General features: G+C 36.0%; 1 protein-coding gene across 9 annotated transcripts in view; it reads right to left on the bottom strand.

The window, feature by feature from the left end:
• DCDC1 (doublecortin domain containing 1) overlaps window positions 1-25,346 on the bottom strand; it is a 75,087-nt gene that overhangs the window by 16,035 nt on the left and 33,706 nt on the right. For 4 of the 9 annotated variants that reach the window (XR_015288688.1, XM_086895672.1, XM_086895674.1 and 1 more), the window contains 2 exons: window positions 19,226-19,347; window positions 15,605-15,768 (listed from right to left, as the gene is read on the bottom strand). Coding sequence is in view for 3 of the 9 variants with exons in the window: in XM_086895672.1 (XP_086751798.1) it covers window positions 15,605-15,768; window positions 19,226-19,256 (195 nt within the window). In the remaining 6 variants the exon portion in view is untranslated. Of the gene's footprint in view, window positions 1-15,222; window positions 15,514-15,604; window positions 16,487-19,225; window positions 19,348-23,577; window positions 23,671-25,346 lie in introns of those variants that run through there. The other 5 variants (XR_015288694.1, XR_015288689.1, XR_015288692.1 and 2 more) reach the window with 3 other exon arrangements.

The raw sequence follows: 25,346 nt of genomic DNA, 5'->3' as shown, positions 1-25,346 counted from the left end.
CCATTGGTTACTCTGAATTTCAAAAGCAGCTCTTAAGTACAACCAGAAATTTTCAGGCAGAAAAATAGCTTGCATGTTAGGAAATCAAATTAATATTTAGATTATTTTCAGAACAGAAGAAAAAGACTAAAACATCTTTCCAAAAACTGCTGCCAATTGTAGTTCAAATGGACTGAGAACAGGTACATACATGAATAAGACCATACAAGCATTATAAAACTCCGCTGAGATTCTTATCAACATCAAAACATTATAATTTATAATTAAATTTAACATTGAAAACACCTTAATGACTAACACAAAGCATACTAAGAAGATTATGAGAATGACCATGTCATGGAAGGGTTAATGGCTCCAGTTGTGGTAGAAATTTAAATATCATGGGGAGGCACCTCCTGACCCAGCCATCACTGAGAATTATGCAGATTCAAATGGGAGCCACACAGGCTTTGATTTCCCCCAAGGATTGATGAACAAGTACAAAATAATAGAAAGTGACAGGAAGCAGATGACTGAGGTCTAATTTAATGTCATTCTAAAAGACAATATACCTTAAATTTGCCTTAGGAAAATTATGGGTTACAAACAAGAGAGGAGAAACATGCACTTTTTTCACTTTAGTTCACTAATTTAAAAAGTAATCCTTAGAAGAAATGAACAGTAAAACAATAGTCATTTGGCAATGCAGGGTTGCCCAACTTAAGTAGGAGTACTTTGTTTGCATAATTTACAATTTAACAGAAAAGACTGTAATCTTAAGAGGAAAACTCTATTAAACAAAATAATGAAATGATCTGAAGAATTGTATGCAAATATTAATTTGGGACTGCTATGAGGACAAAGAATTAATAATTCTTAAATAGCAAGATAAAATGCTGTGAGGATGTGCCTAGGAACAGTTTGTTATTTTAGTAAAGAATTAGCTACACTTATCTAGAAATACAACATCTATTCTGCAAAGGTTTTTCTAAGAAAAAAGCTGGAACATTTTGCTATTTTTAATTAGTAAGGTTCAGAAATGGCTCTCTACAATCCAAAACTAAGCATAACCAATACTTCAAATCTTCCAGATTTCAGAACAAACTGCATGATGTGAAAAATCCTTTCACACTGCAGAAATTATAAAAATCAGCAGCTAGATAATTTGAAATTGTCTATTTTGTACCACAGATATTTGAGACATTTGTATAGAAACAGCACCTCATACTTGTTTTTACTTCAGAAATGATATTTATCCTGCATCATTTTTTTTCAGTTCTTTAACATCAATGAGTAGAGATATTCCTAGTCAGGCCACTTGTTCAGGAATGGCCCTAAAGTCTCCACTGATATTGTCTCAGCTAGTATTTAAATATAGGAAATTACTTTTAAACTAAATTTTTATGGCATCCAATTAAAACCAAGAGATCTAGGGGGTCGGGAAGTCTCGCTGTGTTATATTACAGCATTGCCAGAAAAGATACAAAATTTTTCTCTGAAAATGGGAGGTTTCTTAATTTTTAGTAGGGAGGGAACAGCTTTTTATGCACATCCAAATCCCCTCTCTCCCAGAGAAGCAGGACAGGCTCCCCATTCTGAAGGAAAAGGGGAAAAAGGAGAGTGCATTGCCCAAGTGCTCCATCTGCAACTCCATCCCATGGAGGAGCCGGAGGCACCGCAGCAGCGCTCACAGAACCGCCTCAGGAATCCACAGAGCAGCCAGATGCCAGCCCTGGAAAAACATGGGATGTTGCAGGATAGCTGCATCCCGTGACTGGCATCCAGAGAGGGGCCACGAGGCTGGAGAGATGTTCAGGGATGAGCAGAAGGTTGATACGTGCGTCTATTTTTTATTATGTGCAGCGGGGATTTTCATTTAAGGGTAAATTAAATAGTGCTGATAAAAAAAAAGTGTGGACCCCCAAGAGTTTTCTGGAAAAGAGAAATGCATAACTTTATCCAGGCAGAAAATACATGCTGTAAAATTAAAGTGTGTTACCTTCAGACCAAGTCAAATGCGCATTTGATTCATAAAATTGTATGTGAAAAGCAGCTTTTAAGAATAAATCTTAGAATAGTTTTCAGAGTAAGCACAGCAATAATATATCTCTTTAAGATCAATAGAAGTAATTCTTTCCTAAAAATCTATATTTTATATAGGCTGTGAACATGCTTTCCAAAAGTAAATTAGGCTGGAAACATCTTGATTTACACCTTTCCTTAAAAGATGGCAAGTTTCCTACAAATGAAAACTTCCATCTTTTAGGAATAATGTAAATGCTATTGCCATTGGAAAACAGTCCCTTGATTGTTATATTTCCTGACACTAGGTTGTTTTCCTGCATGTAATGTCCATTGTTCAGTGACATTTGCAGTAATCTTCAAAACTAAATTTTTGTTTATGTGACATAAGAAAAAAATGTACCTTAATCTAAAGAAAACACAGAAGAAGAGGGGGAGGGAACATAAAACATGACATTAAATATAGAAATAAATGTTGGGCAAATGGTTTAGTAAATCTAAAAGAGTTAACACTTCAACATTCAGATTTTACAGACCTCCTTCACTGGATGTTTTCAGGGCCTCTAATTTGCAGCAAATTGTCCAAGCCCTTCCCCTGGCTGAAGTGGAGAGTGCAGTCCAGAAGAACCAACCTGCCCAAGGTGGGAACCAAGCAGCAGAAGGCTGATGGAGACCAGGATCACACAACAAAATTTCTCACACCAAAGTCAGCCAAGGAAAGGGAGTTGGAAACTTTTATTTTTAAGGGGCATCTTCCTAACCAGGGCATTGGGGCTGAGAATCTCCCTTACCTTTTGCACTGGAACATCATAGCTGGAATCAATAATCAATATTTTTAGTGTTAAATCAGTACCTTATGAAGAGGAAAAGCTGTTTATTTCTTCCATCTCCATACTAAAAAAGGAACAAAGACTGGGAGAGCAGAAATTTGTAAGTACCCCATGGAGAGAAAAGCACTTTGTGAAAAAAACTCTGCCCCCAATAAGCAGCTGCAAGAAATACTTTTCAATTTGGACTCTTCTGCTCAACGTGACTGTTTGCACACTTAAGTTCCTATCAGTTGGAATTTCAGCAAAAAAGAACACTGTCATTCACTTTAGGATAACTGGAGTACCCTGTTGTGCTATGATACATCCACATTTGTAAGTTAAATAGAATAAAATGTGCCACAAAGTAAAACAAAACCATTTCAAAACAGGAGAAGATATTTTTTGTAAGCAAATTCAGGAGAAAACATGTTTGGCAGAGGTACCAAGGAATCAAGAAATAAGGAATGAAGAACAATTAAGTAAAATTTTATGCTGAGCTTTTGAAGTACGTAGACATGAAAGCTTCACCATTTTATCAAACAGAATTTTCCAAGTATTTCCACATTTATTATTATGCTTATGGCATTTCATAAACATAACTTTATAGGTAATAGTTACTCTATTAAAAAATAGCTCATCCAGAGTTTCAAAGGAGAGTCTCATTGTCTTTAGTCTTCCAGAACTCATTCATTCAAAAAAATTCGTATCTCTACTATCTGCTCATATTTTAGCAGCTAAAATGGCCACTAAGACAATGAGAAAAGAGGTTTAAATTATTTTTGCTTTTAATTTTAACGATCCAAGGAGTAGATAAAATTGTAGAAGATATTAATTGGAAAGATTTAGTAGTTATTGTAAGAACTACTGAAACCTTGTGTGACTAGAAAAAAAGTGGGCCTGATCTGTAAAAATCCCAGGGTGGATGATACCAATGGAAAAAAAAACTAAAAAAATATCCCCTGATGTTTTAACAAGAATAAAACCCTGTATCACTCAGGTAGCAAAAACACTGGAAGATTATGCCTGGAATACAAGGATTGAAAGGAAGGAATTTGTTTAGAAAATACAGAATAAGTATAGTAAGGTAGCACTGTAAGCTAATGATGAAAAAAAGCATGGTATGACCTAGAGAGTAAAACACAAACAATATACAGAGGGCAGTAAAAAATTCTTCATTTTACATTTTGATAGTTTTTACAACAACAAATAGTTTTAACCCATATTTTATTGGCAGAGAGGTCATCGTATGAAAAGAAAATAGTGAATATAAATTCTGCTAAAAAAGGATTAAAATAATTATCCATGGAACTAGAAGGCACCCTGTCAAGACATTAAATAACATGAAATAATGTGAACGTTTTCCTTATGTTCTAGCAAGGACAAAACCAGCTGCACTAAGGAATAATACTGTGGTTAAACAATGAAGAGCATCTCACACAAGAGATTTGGTTTAGTCTATGAATAAAGAAAAAGGCTGAAAAGATATAGGACTGCTCTTTAATAAAATATGGAGATGAGGTAAATAGTAAAGAGGATGCAGAGCTCTTTCAAGTAAATTCTATTTTAAAAAGGAAGGAATTTATATTAAAGAGACATGAAAAATTTTTAAATGAAATTTAGAAGAAAGCTTCTAATCATTAGAGCAGTGAAGTTCTCAGACAGCCTTATTGCAGCCAAACAGGGAGTAGAAATCCCAATTTTTTTTTTAGGTGGAATTTGATCTAGTAAGTGTAATTGTTGTATGATATGGCTCCTGGTTTTTCTGCTTTTTTAAAGCTTTAATTCAATCTGGACTTTTAATAAGGGCCTCTGGCAGATAAGTACAATAGCTATCCCAGCTTTCATTTCCTTGCAGTTATTAGGAATACTTAAAGGCATTTGCTCAATTATTAAAAAATATTTTTATCAGTTAGCTTTAATCAACACTGATGACCTGTTTCCTTTTTTACAGACATTGGAACTGAATTTTCTGGACCTTGGGAGATAAGTGATTAACCACAAAGCACTCAACAGACACTTGGTTGTCTACACAAAACATTTTCCAGAAAAGCCTGTGGTATTTTCAATCTTGGCAGGACAAAACCATGTTACTGCAGGCTTTAACATAGTTTTTTTGTGAATTGTCCAAATCCTTTAAGACTTTAGTGAGATAATTGTGTCTTGTCACAGAACCTGAAAAATCATTCCTTAGACCAAGTTTTGTGCCTTTTAAAGAGTTAATGGTTCTATCAGGTCAAGACTATTTTTCTTTCCGTGTGTTTCTGAGGAATGGGTGCAGCAGCTCTTGAAATCTTTCTCTTTTCTAACTGGGGAACTCTTTTTCCTTCTTCATGTACCATTTCTGCCTTCTACATTTTTAAAGGTGTCAAGATCAGCGGTGATCACGCTCTGCAGGTAAGTTTAATGCAAAAACATGCAGCTACATCCATTTTAGGACCCAGATGCCCTCATTAAACTGTTGTTCCCAGCCCAATCTGGGAAGCAGAACATTTTACATGGTTTTTATTTCACTCAGCACATCCACATCATTTCTTCCAGAACATCTGTATTCTGGGTTGAGAGAACCCTGGTAACTGAAAAAATTCCTCTTTCCTTCTGGCAGGCACCACCAAAGTGATCCTGGGGAGGAGTCCCCTTGTCATAAGAGAGAAAAGGAGCACACTCAGCCATTCTGCTCTAGGAGGAGGTGAACATTTGGGTCTCAAATGGGCAGAGCAATCTGAAATTCAGTCCTTCTTCTGAAGGTGACCACATCAGGCTGTGCCAACAGCAGTTTGTTTCTGCACCACTGGATAGTTCTGCTGCAAAGTTTGCAGCTTTGACTAAGAGGCCGACTCAGGGCTTGCAGTTAATTTATTATAAAGTTATGGATGTATATTGCTCATATATTCTGCTGGTTAGCCCAAAGGAATTTTACTTCCATTTTGAACAACTGCTGTCTTTAAGACCACAGAATATAAACTGGGAAAGCATTCCACTTACCTGTAAATTATGAGAAATAGTTTTTGCATGGAAGATGCTGGAAAGTGATGACTTGATAGGCAGGGTGGAACTCAGCTGGATGAAGCAGCTGAGGTGGCTCAGGGAAAAAAAAAAAATCACAGTGACTAAGATTGACAACTGGTTTCTTTGCTAATGGTAGAAAAAAAATAATTAAGTCAGCGTGTGTGTGTCTGTAAAGATGAAAATCTGCAGGGAAAATTAAGCTAAAAAAGAAATACAGGTTGGTGACAGGATACAGATGTCCAGATGTAGCTCTGGACAAAAGACTGCAGCTCATGAATCAGATTTGATCTCATTTGGGATGGGGCAAGAGAAATCTCTCATGCTCTGGATGCTCTTAGGGCTTGTTTCAGCCAGCATTTATCTATTTGCAGTTGTACTAAATAAGGTGGTTGCTCTATTCCTTAGCATAAGGGTTGTGAAAAAAAAAAAATCAGCAAGAAAAAGAGAAAGATGGATTTAGTGATGTTTGCCAGAGAACAAAGTTTGGAAATAATTTATTTTAATATCCTTGAAAGCAAGACACCATGAATTGAGAAGACAGCTTTAATCTACATCCCTAATATATTGAAAATAAAACTGAATTAGTTTAATTTTTAAATGGCAATATTTATGTTGTTAATATTAAGTGATTAATCAAGGAAAATAATAAAGACAGCAGACTGTTAAAAAAAGAAGAAGAGTACAAACAAGTTTAAAGGCTTTGGAAAAATGGTGAAATTTTAAAGTATCTAATAGTAGGCTTTTAAATTTCAATAAAATTACAGTGTAAGGTACATGATACTACATTTGTGTGACATAATAAATCCAGTGCATGCACAGTAAACAGGCCTGGTCTTTTTAGATATTTTAGTGAATACTGGAATAAATATTTTTAAAATTATATGGAAATAAAACCATAGCATGAAAAATGCATCTTTGAGAAATGCTCAACATCAAAATGTTTCATTTTTACAGACTTAAGGTCCTCCTGTTAAACACACTTAGGTAAAGTTCATGCAATTTGAAGGACCCATGCTGTGTATTTCAGGACTTGGTTATTTAAAATAAGACAAACCAATCTTTTCAAGTCTGAAACAAGCTAAAAGAGGAAAATAAAGCAAATAAAACTTTCATTTTCATCTTTTGGGGTATTTTTTCCTTACGTTCAGCTTTTAAGGCAGTAAATAATTACCTTTGAGAGGGTCTAACAATTAAAGAATAACATTGATTAATTAGGAAAGAATGTGAGCAATACTAATCAATCCTAAAGACAGTTTTTCTTCTCCCACCTCGATCCTTTTCGTCCCCCACACACAATGAGTTTTCTATACCGTTGGGATTCCTTTAAAAAACATTCATATTCTTGTCCATTCACACAAAACTCTCTTGGTGAGCTTTGTTTTGGGAGGAGTGGGTGGTGGGCTGGGGGCATGGGATGGTGAGAGAACAGATAGGATGTCAGGTGAAGATGGAATGCTGTGCCCTCTCTAACCAGCTGAAGGCTCTGCGTGATTGTTTCCTTACAAATAATACCTGTGGGTGTTGAAACAGTTCAGGGAATCTATCAAACACACCCTTTCACTCTGCTCTTGTAACTCCATAAAATTTATTCTCATTTCTAAAGAATCTTGGCAATAATATCTGTAGGTGGTTGAGTAATTTAGAGGAAATCTGTCAAATCTACTTCCACCGACTTTAGAATTCCATAATTACTTTCAAAGTGGCTAAATGCAACAATTTTTATTTTTTTTTTTTTTCAGAATAGTCACAAAGTTCTATACCAAGCTTCTATTTTTTATTTTAACAACTTTTAAATAGACTTAGTGGAAGAACTAACTCAAAGAGTAGATCTAATAATTGTGCAGCATTTTATTTAACTCTCCAAAGGGAAAAAAAAAGGGAGTGCTGCATGAGTGTAATTCCATCTTCACATGGGTGGACATTTAGCTGTTTTATTACATAACTTGAAGAGAAGACATCTGAAGCTAATCTTGATTCAATGCTGTGTTGTACTGTGTGGATTATTTGCAGATTATTTATGAATTATTTATTTTTTTTATGATTATATTATTTATTAATAATAATATATTATTTATAACTGAAGACCCCTATCCCCTGCTTAACAGATATACTTTGTATTTCTTTGCTGAGAATAACAGAAATTTATCATAAACCTACTGATACCAGCAGAATCTCTCAGTGCCCCCAGACACAGGCACACACTCAATTTACTCTGTTTAACAACTTTGTCAAGTGAAGTGATTAAGGGTACATTTATTCACTCTCAGCCCATGGCAAATGTGATGTAATTTGACTTTGCACAATCCTCAGAGAAGGATAGGTGGCCTGGGATTAATTGAAATAATCTCAGTGTGCCAGTATCTATCTCAGGCAGATCGAATGCGGGAATATAATCCTCTGTCAAACAGCTGATCAGTATTATTTTTTATGCCATCAAAGACAGCTAGTCTGAACTAAGTGTTAAAACTTCCCAGTGTGTGAATTCTAAATGCTAAAAAATGGTGAAATTCATACTTCAGTGCAGTGACACATTACTTGCACAGGCGTTTTGTGGCAATCCAATGATCAAACTGATAAAAAAATGGAAAATAACAAATCCCTTTTCCTTTTCCCTCCCTGTCATCACAAAGAATCCATGTCCTATTTGGATTCACCTGATTATGCAGCAGGCACCTCAGCACATAACATATTCAAAGGTGAACAGGTTTGTGGCCAGTGAGGTTTAATCAAATATGAGTGGTAAATACAGTGGACAAAAACGTTGGACCCTGCTATATTTAAAACTTCATTAGTCCCAAATGGTTGCTTAATTTCTAATTAGAAAGAATATCATCCCCCATCTGTGGTCTTTTGACTAATATGTAATTTTTTTAGCATGAACCATATGTCTCCAGAAAACATTCACATTCAAACAGAGAGAAAGAAAAAACGATGCAAGTTCGTGGTGAAAAACAATCCAGAAATTACATTCTTAGAGTGCTGATTTAACTCCTCAGCACAATTTCAGACAGATTTCTGTCCTATCTGAGCAGAAGAAATTAACAATTAAATGCTGATGATAAAGCACAGGACAGTGTTAGCACTCTACAACAGGAAATGACACACAAGTAGCCACTGGAGTTTCAATAAGGCTCTGATACTCAGAAGACAAATTGTTTATAAATTACACACCAAATAGAAGGAAAACCAGAGGCACTATCAGTCTTGCTGCTTAGAAAAAGGAAAAGATTGATTTAGTCACTCTCTTAACAAGCATGCTGTATCTGTGCAGCTAATCACATTAGAATTTTCTATACAAAGATGTTTTTAATTGCCCAGTCTTCGATAATCGTGGCCACTTCTTTTTCTTATTGAAATAAAACACTTAGATTGCTGAACTAGATAACCACATATTTCATGCTTTTAGACAGAATTGTTGGTTCTACATCTTTTAAAAATAATTTTCAGAAGAATTCAGGATTTCCAATCATTTCCTTGAGAAGCAAAAGCCTCTCTAGATCTAAATTTTGTTCAATCGAAATGCAATATGGCTCTTTATAGGTTCTATCAATCAGGTGCCATCCATATTAAAAGGGTAAAACCCCCTCTATTTAACATATCAAAATAATTTTTCTTACAAGATAAATAGCTCAGAGACAATTCCCCTGCAATGTATGTTTATGAAAAGCCAGCAGGAGCCATTTATGGTCTGATAATACATAAATCAACTGCAAGAGCCCTTGGTCAGAACGTGGAACATCACAGCATTCACCCCCTGTGACTGCAAAGCTTCCCTCATCCCCTTTACAGGTGTCAAATCATTGCAATGATTTTTGTTAGTAGCTGGCAGCAACTTCATCTATTTAAGTGATAATTGTTTCTTAGATGCATTTAAATCTTAGGTTGGATGGGGGAGGAGTCGTGTTCTTACACAATACTTGATGAAAAAAGCATAAAAATAATTGAAATTGTCCTCCTTTTCCTGCCCTACGCAATTTTTTGGCAAGGCAAATGAAGTATTCCACGTAGATAGACACACATGCCACTAAGTGATGGAAACAAACAGGGCTTGGAAACATCAATGTTTATTTTTTCACCGGGGCTTTTGCTTTCGGAATAATTACCTATGCACAAACTCTAGATGGCAACATTGCACTTACTGTATTACTAAAACAAAATGTCACACTGAGTCCCTACATATCCTCTTTATCAACGTTTTATGTGCCACAGATCTATAGCCTCTTATTATAAGTGTAATGAAGCAGAAGTTATTGAAGCATTTTATTGATTGCTCAGATCACAAGTTTACTGTCATACTGAATTGGCACCTTACTTGCTGAAGCAAACTGCTGACACCTTTTTAAAAAAGTGACAACTACATCTATTTCATGACCAGAAATCCATTTTCATCTCTATCAAGACAAGAATGCAATTTTCACTTCATTTAACTGATGTTAGGCCTGCTCAAGGCATGACACTTAGAAAAAGACACAAGTTTAAGGTTCTTAAAATACTTCTGGTAACTAGAATGCAGCTCAGTTGTGGGAAAAATTTCAAGCCTCACTCAAATCTATAAACAGTACAATATTTTAAGAATCACTCAGCTGAACTACCAGCTGGGCATTTTCCAATTTCAATTTCAAAATTACCAAAACACTATTTTTATATTATTTTAATAAGAAGCCAGGGTGAAATATTACAGTTTTCATATAGAATCTTGCTCTACACAAAGTTCAGTTTAACACAGGATTATTTCTTGAGTGGCCTCCACAAAGGTCAAACAGACAAAAAAAAATAAAATCTATTTTTCTGTGACCTATAAAGAAGGAAATAAAGATACTTAACACCTCTTCAACAGCATGAGTCAATGTCATATAAAATTAGAAAAACAGAAGCTTCAAGGAATAGGAAACAAATAATTTAATTCTACAAAAAAGAAGGGGGGATGTCTCTGAACAGAGGCTGTGAAACTCAAGTTATTTTAAGAATACATGCTTTCATAACCCATAAAAACACAAATACAAAACCGTGTTGAACCAGAAATCAAGTTAAGAATTTTGATGGAGTTTCTGTGTCCTTCAAATAACATCTAATAATTATTATGCTAAGCTTTCCACAATATAATCTAATTTTCTGAAAACAACATTATAAACAGGGTTAATTTGGTGTAAATTTCTGATAACTCCGTGAACGAGCATGAATATAGATATTATAGGGAAAATATACAGTTTAAAAATAGTTTATAAAAGTGTGTCATGTTATCAGTTTCTGCCAGGCAAAACCCCCTGAAAAATTATTATACCTACAAGCTAGTTTGTATTTTATTTGTATGAGGGGAAAAAGTAAACAAATAAGTCATTAAAATTCTTACTGAACAATGTAATTACTGTAATCTGTGAAAACCAACTGAATAGTAATGATAAATATGTTCCTTATAAAGTGCAAAAAAGAAAAGTTATGGAACAAAGCTTTTGTTTGTGTCTCACAGGGGTATTCAGCCTCCAGTACTTGAGTCAGCAGTTTCAAAAGAACACAAGAAAATAGAAGAAATATAGACTTTTTTTTTCCCCTTTTTTCTGGTGGTGGCAGTGTTTAAATTTTATAAAATCAGTAATATTTTTGCAGATCTGCTTAGAGAAACGAGGAAAGCCTCCTGAATTACGTTGTTTATTCATTTGGCTTAGAAAAAGTGCTAGATATTCAGCTTGAAGCAGTGCCTTTAAGCTTGTTTTCCCATAGCTAAGATAACAAATAATAGAATCAGTCAATAATTTTATTCCCTTTTGTTTTCTTGTGGGTATTTTGCATACTAGCTCCATTACTTTAATGTAATGTAATTTGCTGTGGTTCAAATGATTAATTACTATTACTGTAAGTTCTGCTAGATCAAGCTAATGAACATTCAGCACAGTTTCCTGTCACTTCTCATCCCAGCTCAGTCCCCTCTTCCCCACATAGAACACCCTTCCAGTAAAAAGGAAAGCTCACTGAGTAAAACCTCAGGCCTGGTTATGTTTGTTAACCACCACATTCAAATTTTGCTAAACCCTCGTAAATAACCCACTCTCAAAAACATCTAAATGCTGAAAGACACTTGGGATTCTCAGATGCTTACACACCCACATTTCCCATATAAATTTTCACTGTGGCAAGCAGATATTCCTTTATTTACCGTTTCACGTGACGATTTATATTATTTAGCACAAGCCAGACCGGCAGCGTAACTCTAAACGAAGAAAACGTTTTAAAAATCATTTAATATCATTTTAAAAGGTATTTGAGCCCTCTCTTTTGGCCTCTGTTTGGCTGTGCTAGGCCTGTGAATGACAGCTTCCCTGCTTGAAGCACACAGAAAGCACAGCCTTCCTCATTCACTGTCAGCTCTATGGCCTTTTCACACGTTCCCTCCACAGCAGTGTTTGTCCCCAAACACTGGGACCCTGCACAATGGCATTCCTCCTCCAACACCCCCACCAACAGCACCACTACCGATGGGGAATTCTAATGAGCTGGACATCCCCCATCTCTCAAAGTGTTAACTGCATCCCCAGCTATCACATATTCTGCTATTTCCATTGTTACGTGTCACAGCTCACTTGCATTTATTCAGGCAAGGCTTCTTTATTTTTTTCCCTTTTTTTTTTTTTTAGTAAAAAAATATTATAGAGGCTTGCCAATTAAAAAAATATTACATGCTTTCCTCCAACTGCATACATTATATAAAAAATTAATTGATTTTAACCCCCAGATATATTTGGGGATCCCAGGAATTCCAAGAGATGCCTACGCAGCTTGTTTAAAACAGCAAGGCAAAAGACTGACCTTTGAAATATTAATAGTAAATTATTGAAATATTTTGAAATATTAATAGTAAAAAGTAAAGAGTAAAAAGTATTTATAGTAACATAATTCTAACAAAACTGGTATTTAATATTTTTAATTTTTTTTTACTAAAAAGCTGCATTTTATAGTCCCAGAATTCATGGCATTAAAATGTCAACATAAGCTTTGCTGAGATTTTAGGAAAGCTGACAACTCATTATATACATATGCAGTTAAAATTAGAAAGTGAAAGATAGAGGACTTTTCTGATATAGTGTTTTTTTACATATTTTTTTCCTTTCTCATTAATTTAAGTTCCCAAAGCTCAGGTATTCTCTCTGTTTTACCTGGTTTACTTTCCCTATATTCATTTTTAGGAGCACTTTGAAGAATCCTTCCTGTCCCCTGAGAAAGGGGCAGGAGCTCCTCACCGTGCCCTTCTCTGGGGCAAGAATCAAGTGATATAAAGACAAGTCTTTTTTTAATTCAATACATGCATTTTCAACTCAAATCCAGATGGATTTAACAGAAGTACATGTATTAGCATGTTATTATAGAATTATGTGTATTAGCATATTACTAGTTGAGTGTGCCACTTGATTTCAGCAAAGTGCCTTAGCAGAGTAATGCTGACTCAAAGAATGCAACTTCTTTAAAATTTGCTTTCCCCTTTGATTTGCATGAAAAGACAAAGTAAATACAAATAATTCAGGTGTCAAAATAGCAGGGAGACAAATGGAAATCGAGCAAATTTATTTAATGCTGTCAAGCAATGGCTGGATGTTATATTGGTGTGAATTCTGTGTGCAGTCAGCACTGTCAGGCCTCAGCACAACAGGACAAAGTGAGAATATTTCCCTTGAATGTCTTGCTTCGTTATTAATGTGCCTCTAACCTTGTATTTCTAGCACATCACAACGTGCTTGCTTCAAAACAAACTTGGTTCAGATACTCAGGCAAGAAGGTCGACATAAACAAAACACAGTGAGAAGAATTGTTCTATACCTAAAGCTAAAATAACCCTCAGTTCCTATAATGACTTCATTTTTGTTCAGTACTAACACAACTTCAGTTAGAAAATGGCTGGAAAAATGAACAGACAGACACTTTACACTGAATTATATGTTGTATCTTATCTTTAAAGTAATATAACTCAAAATAACACAAGATTTTGGCACATTAACCGCACAAAACATTTAACATCCTTGTGCTGTAAAATTTTCATTTAGGCGCTTAATTCAGTTTGAAATGTTTATTAAAATATTTCAATCGTAACTTTTTTTGTGGACTGTCATAGCTCTACTGACATTTATCCTCCTGGATAATTAAATTTGGATAAAATAATTTGGACTCCTAAAAGTTCCAAATGTCCAAGCTGATTATACGAGCATATATCTATATGCAAGGCTTTCGTTATAAGGAATCATTTGTCTTCAGAAGAGATTTCAAATCTGCTAAAACTGTTCTATTTTTCTTGTCATTTACAATTTCCTGCTGAACACTGATGGATAATCACCAGAGGAATGATTAGCATGAGCTAATTTACTGAAATGTGTTTATATGTTCTTTACAGAGTAAAAAGTAGACAATAAATGACTTTCATGTGCATTTCTCTTTAGAAACTCCATTGTCTGTTTTGTTCAACTAATTGCCCTTATACTTGCTAAATACTTGTATGAATTACATATATTTGTATTTATTGAAGATTTACTATTACATTTTAAGGTAAAAGTAATAGATTAAGGTTAAAGTAATAGATTTCAGTTCTGTGGCTTTTGTGACAGGCAACATCATCTTAAAAGGGTAGAATTATCAACAAAATGTGTAAAGGTATTTGTCACTTTTTAATATATCACTACACTGCCTCAGAAACATTCTGAAACAAGCTTTTTTTTTTTTTGCTTTTTTTTTTTTGCTTTTTCTTTTCTGCTTGTTTCTCCTTGACACTCTCTCTCATTTTTGTTTTTGTTTTGTTTGATTTCTTCTTGCTGGCCACTGTTAATTCTGGAAAGGAGCAGCCTCTCCCAGTTCTCATTTTTCTTTATGGGTCTGACAGCAGGAGGTGCTGTCTAAACAGAGTGGCCCTGCCTCCTCCTCCTCCTCCTCCTCCTCCTCCTCCTCCTCCTCCTCCTCCTCCTCCTCCTCCTCCTCCTCCTCCTCCTCCTCCTCCTCTCCTCCCCCTTCCTCCCCAGCCTGGGAGCTGCTCTCTGCTTCACTCATCCTTAACTCTGGGGCCAGCAGCACTTTTCAATTCAGCCTCCTCCCTGCCCCTTTAATTTCTAGGTAATACTTCAAAACCTGTGTCTCTCCTATTTTCATGAAGTACTCACCTTAAAAATATATACATTTCTAAACATAGAAATGAAATGATGTTGCTATGCTCAGCGAGATCAGTTTTCTCACTTACATTTCCTAAAATTCAAGTAATAAAAAAGATACCACCTCATTGCTCCCAAACTGTCAAACAGGATATTGAGCATCTGTTTTCCACTGCTTTTTCAAATTGAAAATGCACGTTTGTTCGACTGCACACGTATAGAAATTAAAATAATGATGTTTTTAAAATACGATACATTTATTTAACTTTTCACTCGGCCACGCCAACTGTACTTAGAATCGATTTATTTATTTACTCATAATATGCTTCAACTAAACCATTATTTAAGTTAGCTCTGTAGGAAGACCTATGAGACAATTACAAGCTGCCTGTGCAGAAGAGCAGTGAGAACTGATGGCTTTAGAGAATTTCCACACAAGGAACATCCCGGCTCGGCAGCAACGCCACGCATGACATCCCCCACCAGCAGAGACTCAGTTAACTCCTCTGTGGCGGGCTCTGCACTTACAGGACAAACATTTCCTTCTCCTAACAGCTTCTCCAGGACATGCCACGCTTCTTTGTGACACAAAGAACGTTGGTTTTACACAATCAGTACGTTTGAAAATTAAAACAGACAAGCAGACTTTTAAAGAGTGGGACAACTCACCTGTTTGCAGCCCTTTGCAGGCTTTAATCGTTGGTGCAGGGCCAAGAGAACTCCTTGGATGTAAATCTTTGCTCCTGAGAGGCTGAAACCTTCTCTCTTAGAGACCCAAACTGGTCCACACAAAGGTCTGATGACATTTTGCAGGCATCTGTCAAGCAGAGGAGCTATGCAAAGAAAAGAAGAAAAAGGGGAAAAAAAAACCCAAACCAAAACCCCACCAAACAACCAAAAGAAAATGCATTCTTTTGACCCGACCGAAATACACAGCCTCTAACACAGCCTCGGCATCAGAACTAACTCTTAATGTCTATTATTTATATCTGACCTGGGTTAAGTCAAAGCAACTCCTGCATTTCTAGTGGCCACCATGAAGGCTGTATTTATAGGGAGACTCCCCTGTGGAAGGCTCGGAAGCGCCGTGAGCACACCTGAGTAGCTCTGAAGTGCGCCTAACTAGCGGCACGGCCGCCGTGGTGTGCGCTGATTGCCTTATCTTCTCATTTATCACAGATGAGTTGGAACCAACCTTGCTGAAACCCACTTGCATTGTCCTGATAAAATTGCAAGATCTGTGGTTTGGGGTTTTTTTTTTCTGTTTGCCGTTAAGGGGCTGCCACACGCCCACGACATTGTAAAGGGTAACGTTTGTAAAACAGAATAAACGCTCTCGTAAGCGGTTTTAGCGTAACCTTCTCATTGCCACCGCCTAAAAAAGAGACTTCTGACAAATAAAACTGCTCAGTGGAGCTGGTTAATAACGAGGAAGGTCAAATGAAAAGAGAAATAAAATTGATTCGTGGCAATGCTCTCAACAAGATCTTTTCCTTGCTGCTCTTAGATTTCAAATCGCTGCGAAGGTTGGAAGGATTCTCTCGAAGGGGCCTAATGGAAATAAAGGAATAAGGATAAATAATAAATATGGAATTATTAGTTTGGCTTTGGGTATCACAAAGGTGCACGAGCTCTGCACACATTTCTGGGTAAAATCCGGGGGCCTTTCTTCTACAACAAAATAAAATAACATTGAGGGAAGGGAAGGGAAGGGAAGGGAAGGGAAGGGAAGGGAAGGGAAGGGAAGGGAAGGGAAGGGAAGGGAAGGGAAGGGAAGGGAAGGGAAGGGAAGGGAAGGGAAGGGAAGGGAAGGGAAGGGAAGGGAAGGGAAGGGAAGGGAAGGGAAGGGAAGGGAAGGGAAGGGAAGGGAAGGGAAGGGAAGGGAAGGGAAGGGAAGGGAAGGGAAGGGAAGGGAAGGGAAGGGAAGGGAAGGGAAGGGAAGGGAAGGGAAGGGAAGGGAAGGGAAGGGAAGGGAAGGGAAGGGAAGGGAAGGGAAGGGAAGGGAAGGGAAGGGAAGGGAAGGGAAGGGAAGGGAAGGGAAGGGAAGGGAAGGGAAGGGAAGGGAAGGGAAGGGAAGGGAAGGACCAAAATCTTGCTTTACAAGCAATATGAAATAAAATTAAATTAAATAAATATGTATAAAATGCAAATAAAATTATATACATGATTTCCCCACCTAGTCAATCTGTGGTCATAGATTCACATTACATCAGTATAAATGGTGGATTTCCTAGGTACATAAAGACTGACAAAGTGCTGATTTTGTCAGAGGAAATACCAAAGGAGGTGAATTACTCTTTCCATATTTTATTAAAATAGGAGATATGCTCCATTTGGGTATAGCAAATATTAAGCCTCCATAGCTGTTCACTCAGCTGTGAGAACAGGGTCTGAATCAAGGCCTCAGTTATGAAACTTTCATATGCAACTTCCTTAATAACTGGAGACTTTTAGACAGGCAAAGAAGGAGCATCTCATATGGTTAAGTCTATCTTCAAAGATAAATAAATAGGTAACCATGCAAAAGACTGCATTTTGCCTCTGCTAAAGTCAGTGTATTTTAGGAATTATTTAAGCACATGTTTAAGCAAAACTGTGTATATTTTTTTGAAAGGCATTATTACTTTTTAAAAAATCATGTTAAAGTTCAGGTCTTCTGACCTCCACAATTTCCACAATTGATAAAATTTGATCAGCTAGTCAGTAATTGTATGTATTCTCACATAAGCACTCCTGAGAGCTTCCATACAGTACACTTCTCTTTCATCTAAAAGGAGATCAGACTTCACAAAATAAGACAGAGGATTCACTGAGCAAGTTAATATGCATATTAACTTACTTTTATGATTATCCTAATGATAATCATAATCTCTTATGATTACTCTAAAGAGTAAACCTGCTCTTATGAAGTATCCTAAATACTGCAAGATATTTTGAAAATATTTCATAAAGCAAAGACCCCAAACCTGAACACATAGAACAGACCATTAAATATTTGCTTTTAAAACCTGATTTCTCAAGATACGGCCATGCAATTGAACATGAGCAAAAATTATCTCAAGTTGAAAAGAATTGAGTTAATAGTTTTCCAGACTATTCTAATAATGAACTTCTTATCATGGGAGTGAGACATTAAATTAAGTAGATTAGGTGAGATAATGAATGAGATTTGACCAGGAACACTGGTAGGGTTGAATTTACTTCAGTGAGCAGAACCAGAATTAAATTTCAAAACAAAGTTTCATGTTGTGTGATATTGTGTGATGAGGAGTGGTCATGGTCTTACTTAGTTCAAACAAAATAAAAGGATGAAAATCTGATCCCAGTGATGTCTTTGGAAGGTTCACAAATAACTGAAGTGAATATGTGGTTTTTATTCAGTGCTTTTTAACTTAGTTACCTAAGTTAAAAACTTAGTAACTAAACTTCACAGGAAATGAAGATCAAGAAAAATAATGCTGATTTTCAGAGTGTGTGAGTAGACTGAAAAATAGCTGTGAAGAAATGTTTGTACACTGGCATTGAAAGTTATATCTGAAACAGAAATTATAATGCTTACAATAATTTAGTTTTACCACAGAATTTTTTTTACCACAAATAATTATCAGTATAATGCATCAGTGTTGATCCACTTTCTCTGAAGGTAGTGACCTTCAGGACCAGAGAGGGAGAGTTCCAAGACCTGCAGGGGTAGCTTGGAATTTAAAGATTCACAGATTCCTCTTTCAGACACACCTAGCACCCAAATTACTCAGCAACACTGAGAATCAAACCAAACTAATTTTCTATAAGCAATAACCATTTCCATAAATATCAGCTGACTTTATCCATAATGTTATTTACTTCATTCCACACTCAACCTTATTGTTTCCAGATTTACAGTCTCAAAGTCCTTGTATTCTTTCTTTTTTTTTTTTTTTCCCCTCCTCCTTTTGACCTCCTTTTTAATAATCAAAATATCAATGGTATCAAGTTATTAAGCATTCATTTAAGTACAAAAAATATGTGGCTAGAAAGTTGAAGGAATAAAGGTAGAACACCAGAGCAGTCACTTCAGAGGAGGATACTTAAAGTGAAATATTCTATAACTTTATTCTATGTGGTGATTCCAGAAGATACTCAAGATAAAAAGCCCTTGAGATTAAAAAAAATTTTAAAAATCACAGTTGTTTAAAAACTGTCACTAGTTTAGGAAATTTATGCTGTTCTTGGTTGGAACTGATGTAGGTATGCAAGAATAGTTTCCAATGAACAGCTACCTACTTCCAGACTCACATTTTGGTGACTTACCTAAAACAAGGAAGGTATTAGTCTGAACCATTTGAAAACTGAAAGAGCATCAGTAATGACTTCACCAAATCTCTCCCAACTCCACAGGAGTGCTTTGGTACTCTGGTTTTACACAACACAATCTACAAAGCAAGGTGAAAAGAGGAAATTTCCAAAAGATTTACAGATTTATTGTGAAGTGTTACGCAGTCCATTCCAGCTGATCAAACATTACAAACCCTGAGTTATGAGGCAGGAGTAGGAAGGACAATAAAGGTGTTGCCCACAGCAAAAGAAGGTAAATCTCACCCTTGCAGGAAAGTGCATGGGCTGACTTTCAGGAACAACTCATCCTGATGTGTTTTCAGGAGGTTAGAGAGCAAAGGAAGGTAGTCTTAAGCTATGGAAAACACTTTAAATTATAGGCAATTTTCTTTAGAACTTTTATGTAGAATTTAAGATACTGCATTAGAACCAAACTGCTTTTTTTTTTTTTTAATTTCTCCCATTGCAGCAGTCTCATCTGCTAGAGAGTCAGTGATGGATAAAAGGAGAGTAGCCAAGGAACTTTGCTCCTCAGCTAAGCTGAACAGTGTAAATACACCTTTATTGTTTTTATTCTCCCCCTTATTGATTTTTTGACTTCAAATCACATGACAAACATCGAATTTCCTTGAAGAAAATAATTATTTTACAGTGTAATTTTACACTCTTGTGAAGAAAAGAGATGTGAAATTCTCCCTAAAACAAAACCCAGGGATTTTAAATTGATGGAGAAAATAGCATGATGCCACTGTGGCAAATGTAAGAGAAAAAACTGGATTTGTGTTTTACTTTGTCTTGTCTTTAAACTTGCTGAAAATTATGAGTGTAGTGTTTCTCAAATTGAGTGACAGAAAGGATGAAATCCACTAAGATAGCCACAAAAAGTAAGCAGGATATTTGTAAAGGAATGGGAAAATCGCCCTCTGGCAATTTGCAATCAACACCAGTGGACTGCAAAAAACTGAAAAACAAATTCCCTAAAATTCAGTTTCTTAACTTTTTTCTTATTCTAGACTTATGACCTTATTGGAGCACAGACATCCTTTTTTATTATATCATTTATTTTAATCATTATTTGTTATATTATGCAGAGTTCTTTTCTCCATCAATTTCTCTTAGCAAATAAGGTACCAAATGGCAAATATATATATATATATATTTTAAGCAAATAACAGCATCAGAACAACCAGAAATAAATCATCAGCATTTTTTTCCATTAGGGGAAACAAAGGTATTTCAATATGACCAAAATATTAGAAATTCCTTATATACTTTCTAGTGACAAGGCTTTTTTCCTGAAGATGCTTGGGTACTTGTGCCCTGTGCACTGTATATATATATATTTAGATTGATATCTATATCTAATCTATATCTATATCTAATCTATATGTCTATATATCACTGAGGGCATAAGATTGAGTTAGTGCTCACAGTGCTCCACATTTTTAATTTTTAACAACCATGATGCAGTTCCTTGTCCAGGGCAACTGGCATACACTGTCCAAAATCATAATTTTTGTAGAAATTGTAGATTCAGGGAGACTGATTGAGGGGGAACATGCATTTTCTTCTGTTGCTTAAATTACATCAGGGTGTTTTTACTCAAACAAGAACTAAACTAACAGCTGCTGTGTACTTTTGTTTATATGCTATACGTCAAATCCTATTGTCCCCAAGGTACTTATGAGAGATGCTTTAGCAGTCATTTTCTTAAATACTGATGCCTATCCGAATTTGGATTTTTCCACCATTGAACAGAATGACAAGAACACGATTGCTGTACTTAAAGCAATCTTTCACAGCTGCTTCGCTTTTCCAGTGATCCCATTAAATTGACGGCATATGCCTGTGGGGTCTGCAGCGTTACAATTCTGCTGAACAAGATGTTGATTGCAAACTACAAATTTGTACAACACAACTTGGTGGTTTTGTTTTTGGTTTTGGTTTTTTTGGGTTTTTTTTTGGGTGGGAACCACTCCTGGTCATCCTTCAGTTTGTTTTTTACCTCAGCAAAATCTAATTTCAAACCTCCTCGGTGGCTGCGCCCTTTACTGAACACCTGGTTGTGTTAATTGTTTAGAAGTGCAAACTCTAACCCTCGGTGGTTAGCAGGCATGAAAACCTATGAGGTCTCCTCAGTTCCTAAAATGAGCATGAGTCATGTCTTTCTTGAACTGAAGGAAGTAGCTGTGCATTAAATATGCTGGCACATCTTCTGCTCGAGCAAGTGGACCGAAATGGTGTGAATTGTTAATGCCTTGCTGCTTTGGTTCACGGCTTGTGATTGATCATTTGTAACTATATCTACTCCTTGTTCCATGAAATCAAGTATGGAGTAATGGGTTCATCAGATTTTTGGGTTAAATTGAGAGTGAAGAGGTACTGTGTGTGGAAATAAGAGTTGCCATGTTCGGGGCTGGCCTTGTAACAGCATGGAATCTAAAGGCGATATTCAAAACCACTTCACTCATCATACGCTTACTGATTCTGAATAGGGTCCATTTGCAGGGGACATTTGGTAGTTTTCCAACACACTTTATGCCTCTTTCTTCACTTCTACCACCCTGCACATCTTTTTTTTTCTTCTTCTTTTTTTTTTTTTTTTTTTTTTTTAACTAGAATAGCTTATAACAGGACAGAATAGAAAATTAATAGATTTAAGTAACTCGGCTTGGACTGAAATGACTGTTCTGCTCATTAATGATGCTACCTAAATTTTGTCATTTGCAGGACACAGGCTAAAAGAACTCAGCAAAGTTTTACTCACTAGGAAGAATTACAATCCTGTATTTTGTAGAAACTTATTTTTCCCAGGCAGAAAAAGAGAACTGCACAGCCTTTATTTCTAACTCCTCAATCCTTTCACGTGCAGGAATGACACACAATTCCAGACATTACAACACAGCTGGTGACTTTGCAAACAGCAGTGCGTGGGGCCACAGCAAATCCAAGCCAACAGCAACCAGAAGTGACAACTTGTGATGGCCTGCAGGAGAGGAATCACGTACAGCATCTCCACAGAACCAGAAAGGTAATGGATGTCAAACTTGCTGCGATGCTCACACGGCTCTGATCGTGCAGCAGAAGCTTCCCTACGCTCACTGTGCTGCCTCAGATCCTCTAGGTAAATTCCACCAGCTCAGAATAAAACACAGCAACGTGCTTCCCTGTTTTAAAACGATCTCTAGAAGTGATTTAATTCCATGTGAATGTTCAGCTAGGAATGAATGAATGGCTCTGGTCATGTGAAATTTATATCTAGGCTTTCCATCTGCTCTACAATTCAGAGACAAAACTGAAACGTGGACAAACTGAAGACCAAAAGAGAAATACAGAGTAACAACAGGCTACTTTTGCTCCTCATTTAGGAGTAAAGAGAGAAATGGAAGGGAATTCAATGAAAGTGTAGCGGAAAGGAGTGCACTGCATGTATATTTGTGATGATTTTAACTTTATTAAGACAGAGAGATACAGCAGTTTAGGTTCATCCCATCTGGGCCACACAAGATTCTCTATCTCTCTTCTTTGTTTAATATTTATCTTGATGAATGCAAGCCCAGCACAAACCTATAGCAATCTAATCCATGCACAAGTTCTGTCATTAAGAGTTTTGGGGAAGCTTCAACCCATGAAATGTTGGAAAAGCAGAGGAATCCATCACAAATGAAGAAGCTGCATTTTTTTAACTCATTTTGAAAATGTCCCATCTTTTTCCCTCTTTTCTCCTTCTGCCTTTATGTGAGCACCTTGCTGAGGTCAAGTTTCTATTTCCAAGTATTAAATCAGGCACTTCTTTTAAGTATTTGGACTTATGATGACTTTTTTGGCTCATAATTGTTATTGGGAAGCTTTCCCACGCTTATGCAAGGAGCTGTGCCACAACTGGAAGATGCTTATCAAGTCTAGAAAGTCTTTTATTAAAAACTTATAATTTTCCTGGGTATTTCCATTTTTAAATACTGACCCACCTCCAGATGCTCATCTCTGTTTTCAAAACATTCAGTGCTGAATCATGCACAGAAATCTGTACAGAAGCAATTGCAGCAGCCAGGCAGTGAGAGGCCAAGAAGGCTTCCTCAGCCCCTCTATGCTTAGAATTCCTGAAAACAGATAATTCTGCTATAGCTTAGTGCAGCTCACCTGTTGACTCCACAGGGTCACAGAATGGCTGAGGTTGGGAGGGATTTCCAGAGATTTTTCATGAATCCCTGCTCCAAGAAGGGTCAAGCAAGACCATTGGTCAGGGTTTTTTGCAGTGTATTTTGAATGCCTCCAACCATGAGACTCCAAAATGTCTTTGGACAAAATTCAGCATTAGAACAACTCACTGTAAACTTTTTTTTCTTTTTTCTTTTTTCTGCTGAAGCAGAATTTTTCACACTTCAGTTTTTGTCCATTGCTTCTTATCCACCCATTGAATTCTACAGGGAAAAATCAGAATGCATGTTCATTATTCCCTGCCACCCCAGCCTGTACTTGTGGGTTGGATTATGGACATCCAGCTGCAGCCCTTGGCATTTCCCTTTGTTGAGCTTTATGGGATTCCTCCCCTCCTATTTATGCATTCCTTCTCCAGCATTTATTCAAATATGCAGAAGTTCCTTAAGACTTACAAGAACAATACATATTGCCTAGCTCAGTACATGTTTAACTTAAGGAGAAGCTACTGCAGAAAATTATTCTTCACAACTCTAACCTTATGTATATGAATTTCATTCAGGCAAAAGTATCACTCCTAGTGAACTACAGTTCAAAAAACCTAAACTACCTATGAAGGGATATATTTAGATCTCAAAACAAATAACCCCAGATACTATTCTAAAAAATTACAAAAAAGCAGAGGTGGTGTTTTCTGTTCAACCAGATACATGTACTGCCAGACAGGAGAAAGAGGAAAGTTTGATGTCATGAATTTATTTTTTTTTGTATTTTAATTTACTGAGTCAAGGAAAAGTGCACTGTAATGGAACTTAATGCAGTTTCAGTGTTCTGCTGGTTATAACCCATGGTGTCAGCAGCTACATACTTGCCATATTAATTCAAACTTTTTTTTTTAAAAAAATTAAATATTTTTCCTGCTCAGAATGTGCTTTTTTACTGCTTTATAAGCAGTATAAGGTAGGCACATTCAGTATAAATTCAATAGATTCTGTTGTTCTTTCCAATGGAGAATTTTACAGGTGAGTAGAACTGAGTGGAATATTTAGTTTTATTTAAGGATCAAATTTTAATGAAATTATTTAATATATAATATTTCTATTATAATATATAATATATAATATATGTAATAATGCAGTCTAACAGTAGTCATCTATAATATCTATATATCTATATATCTATATATCTATATACCTATAAATAACTATACTAATACATATATTCTGTATATAATACATAAATTGAAAATGACATTGAAGACAGAAATATTTTCATCACATGGAGCAGGAAGGCAATGAACATATCAGTGGGTTCTTTTTACAATACTGACAGTCCAGTTTCTCCTCGGACAGTTTGGGGGAATATTTAGCTGAGGATGTTATTATCTTCTTATAATAAATATTTTAATAAGCATTCCATACATTTCTTTTAATAACCAAGAACATATTTATCTAATATCTTTGATCTGAAAGTAGCTGTAAACTTTGAAATAGCAAGAAAATGCTGGTAATTAGGGCAGCCATCTCTCTTCCTAAAAAGTGGCCAGGGAATGTTATCTGGCTTATGAGGACAGTCAAAAAGCCTTGGAAAACTCTACTCATAGCTGAACTGAAATCTGCTTTGCTTCTCTGAAAATGGTTAGGATTAGAAGAGAAAAAAGCAGACTGCTTACAAAGACATTTCCTGAGGTGGAAAACCTAAGCAATAAAAGACTCCTGTTATTGATTTACAAATCCTACTTCTTCCACATATATTTCTTCCATGATAGGAGGATTATTTACAGACACAGGCAGTTCTAAAGTCTGAAAATATTGAATTTATTTATTTAAAACCTTGTACCAAAAATCTTTGGTGTCATAAAGGGAGATATTCATGAATAAGGGAAAAACAGTCATAGGGATATATTTTTTAATGCCTAATTAAGTTCATAGTACAAGGA

This window comes from Cyanistes caeruleus, chromosome 6 (assembly GCF_971803275.1).
Source record: "Cyanistes caeruleus chromosome 6, bCyaCae1.hap1.1, whole genome shotgun sequence".
Lineage (NCBI taxonomy): Eukaryota > Metazoa > Chordata > Aves > Passeriformes > Paridae > Cyanistes > Cyanistes caeruleus.
This window is presented reverse-complemented; position numbering and strand designations above follow the sequence as displayed.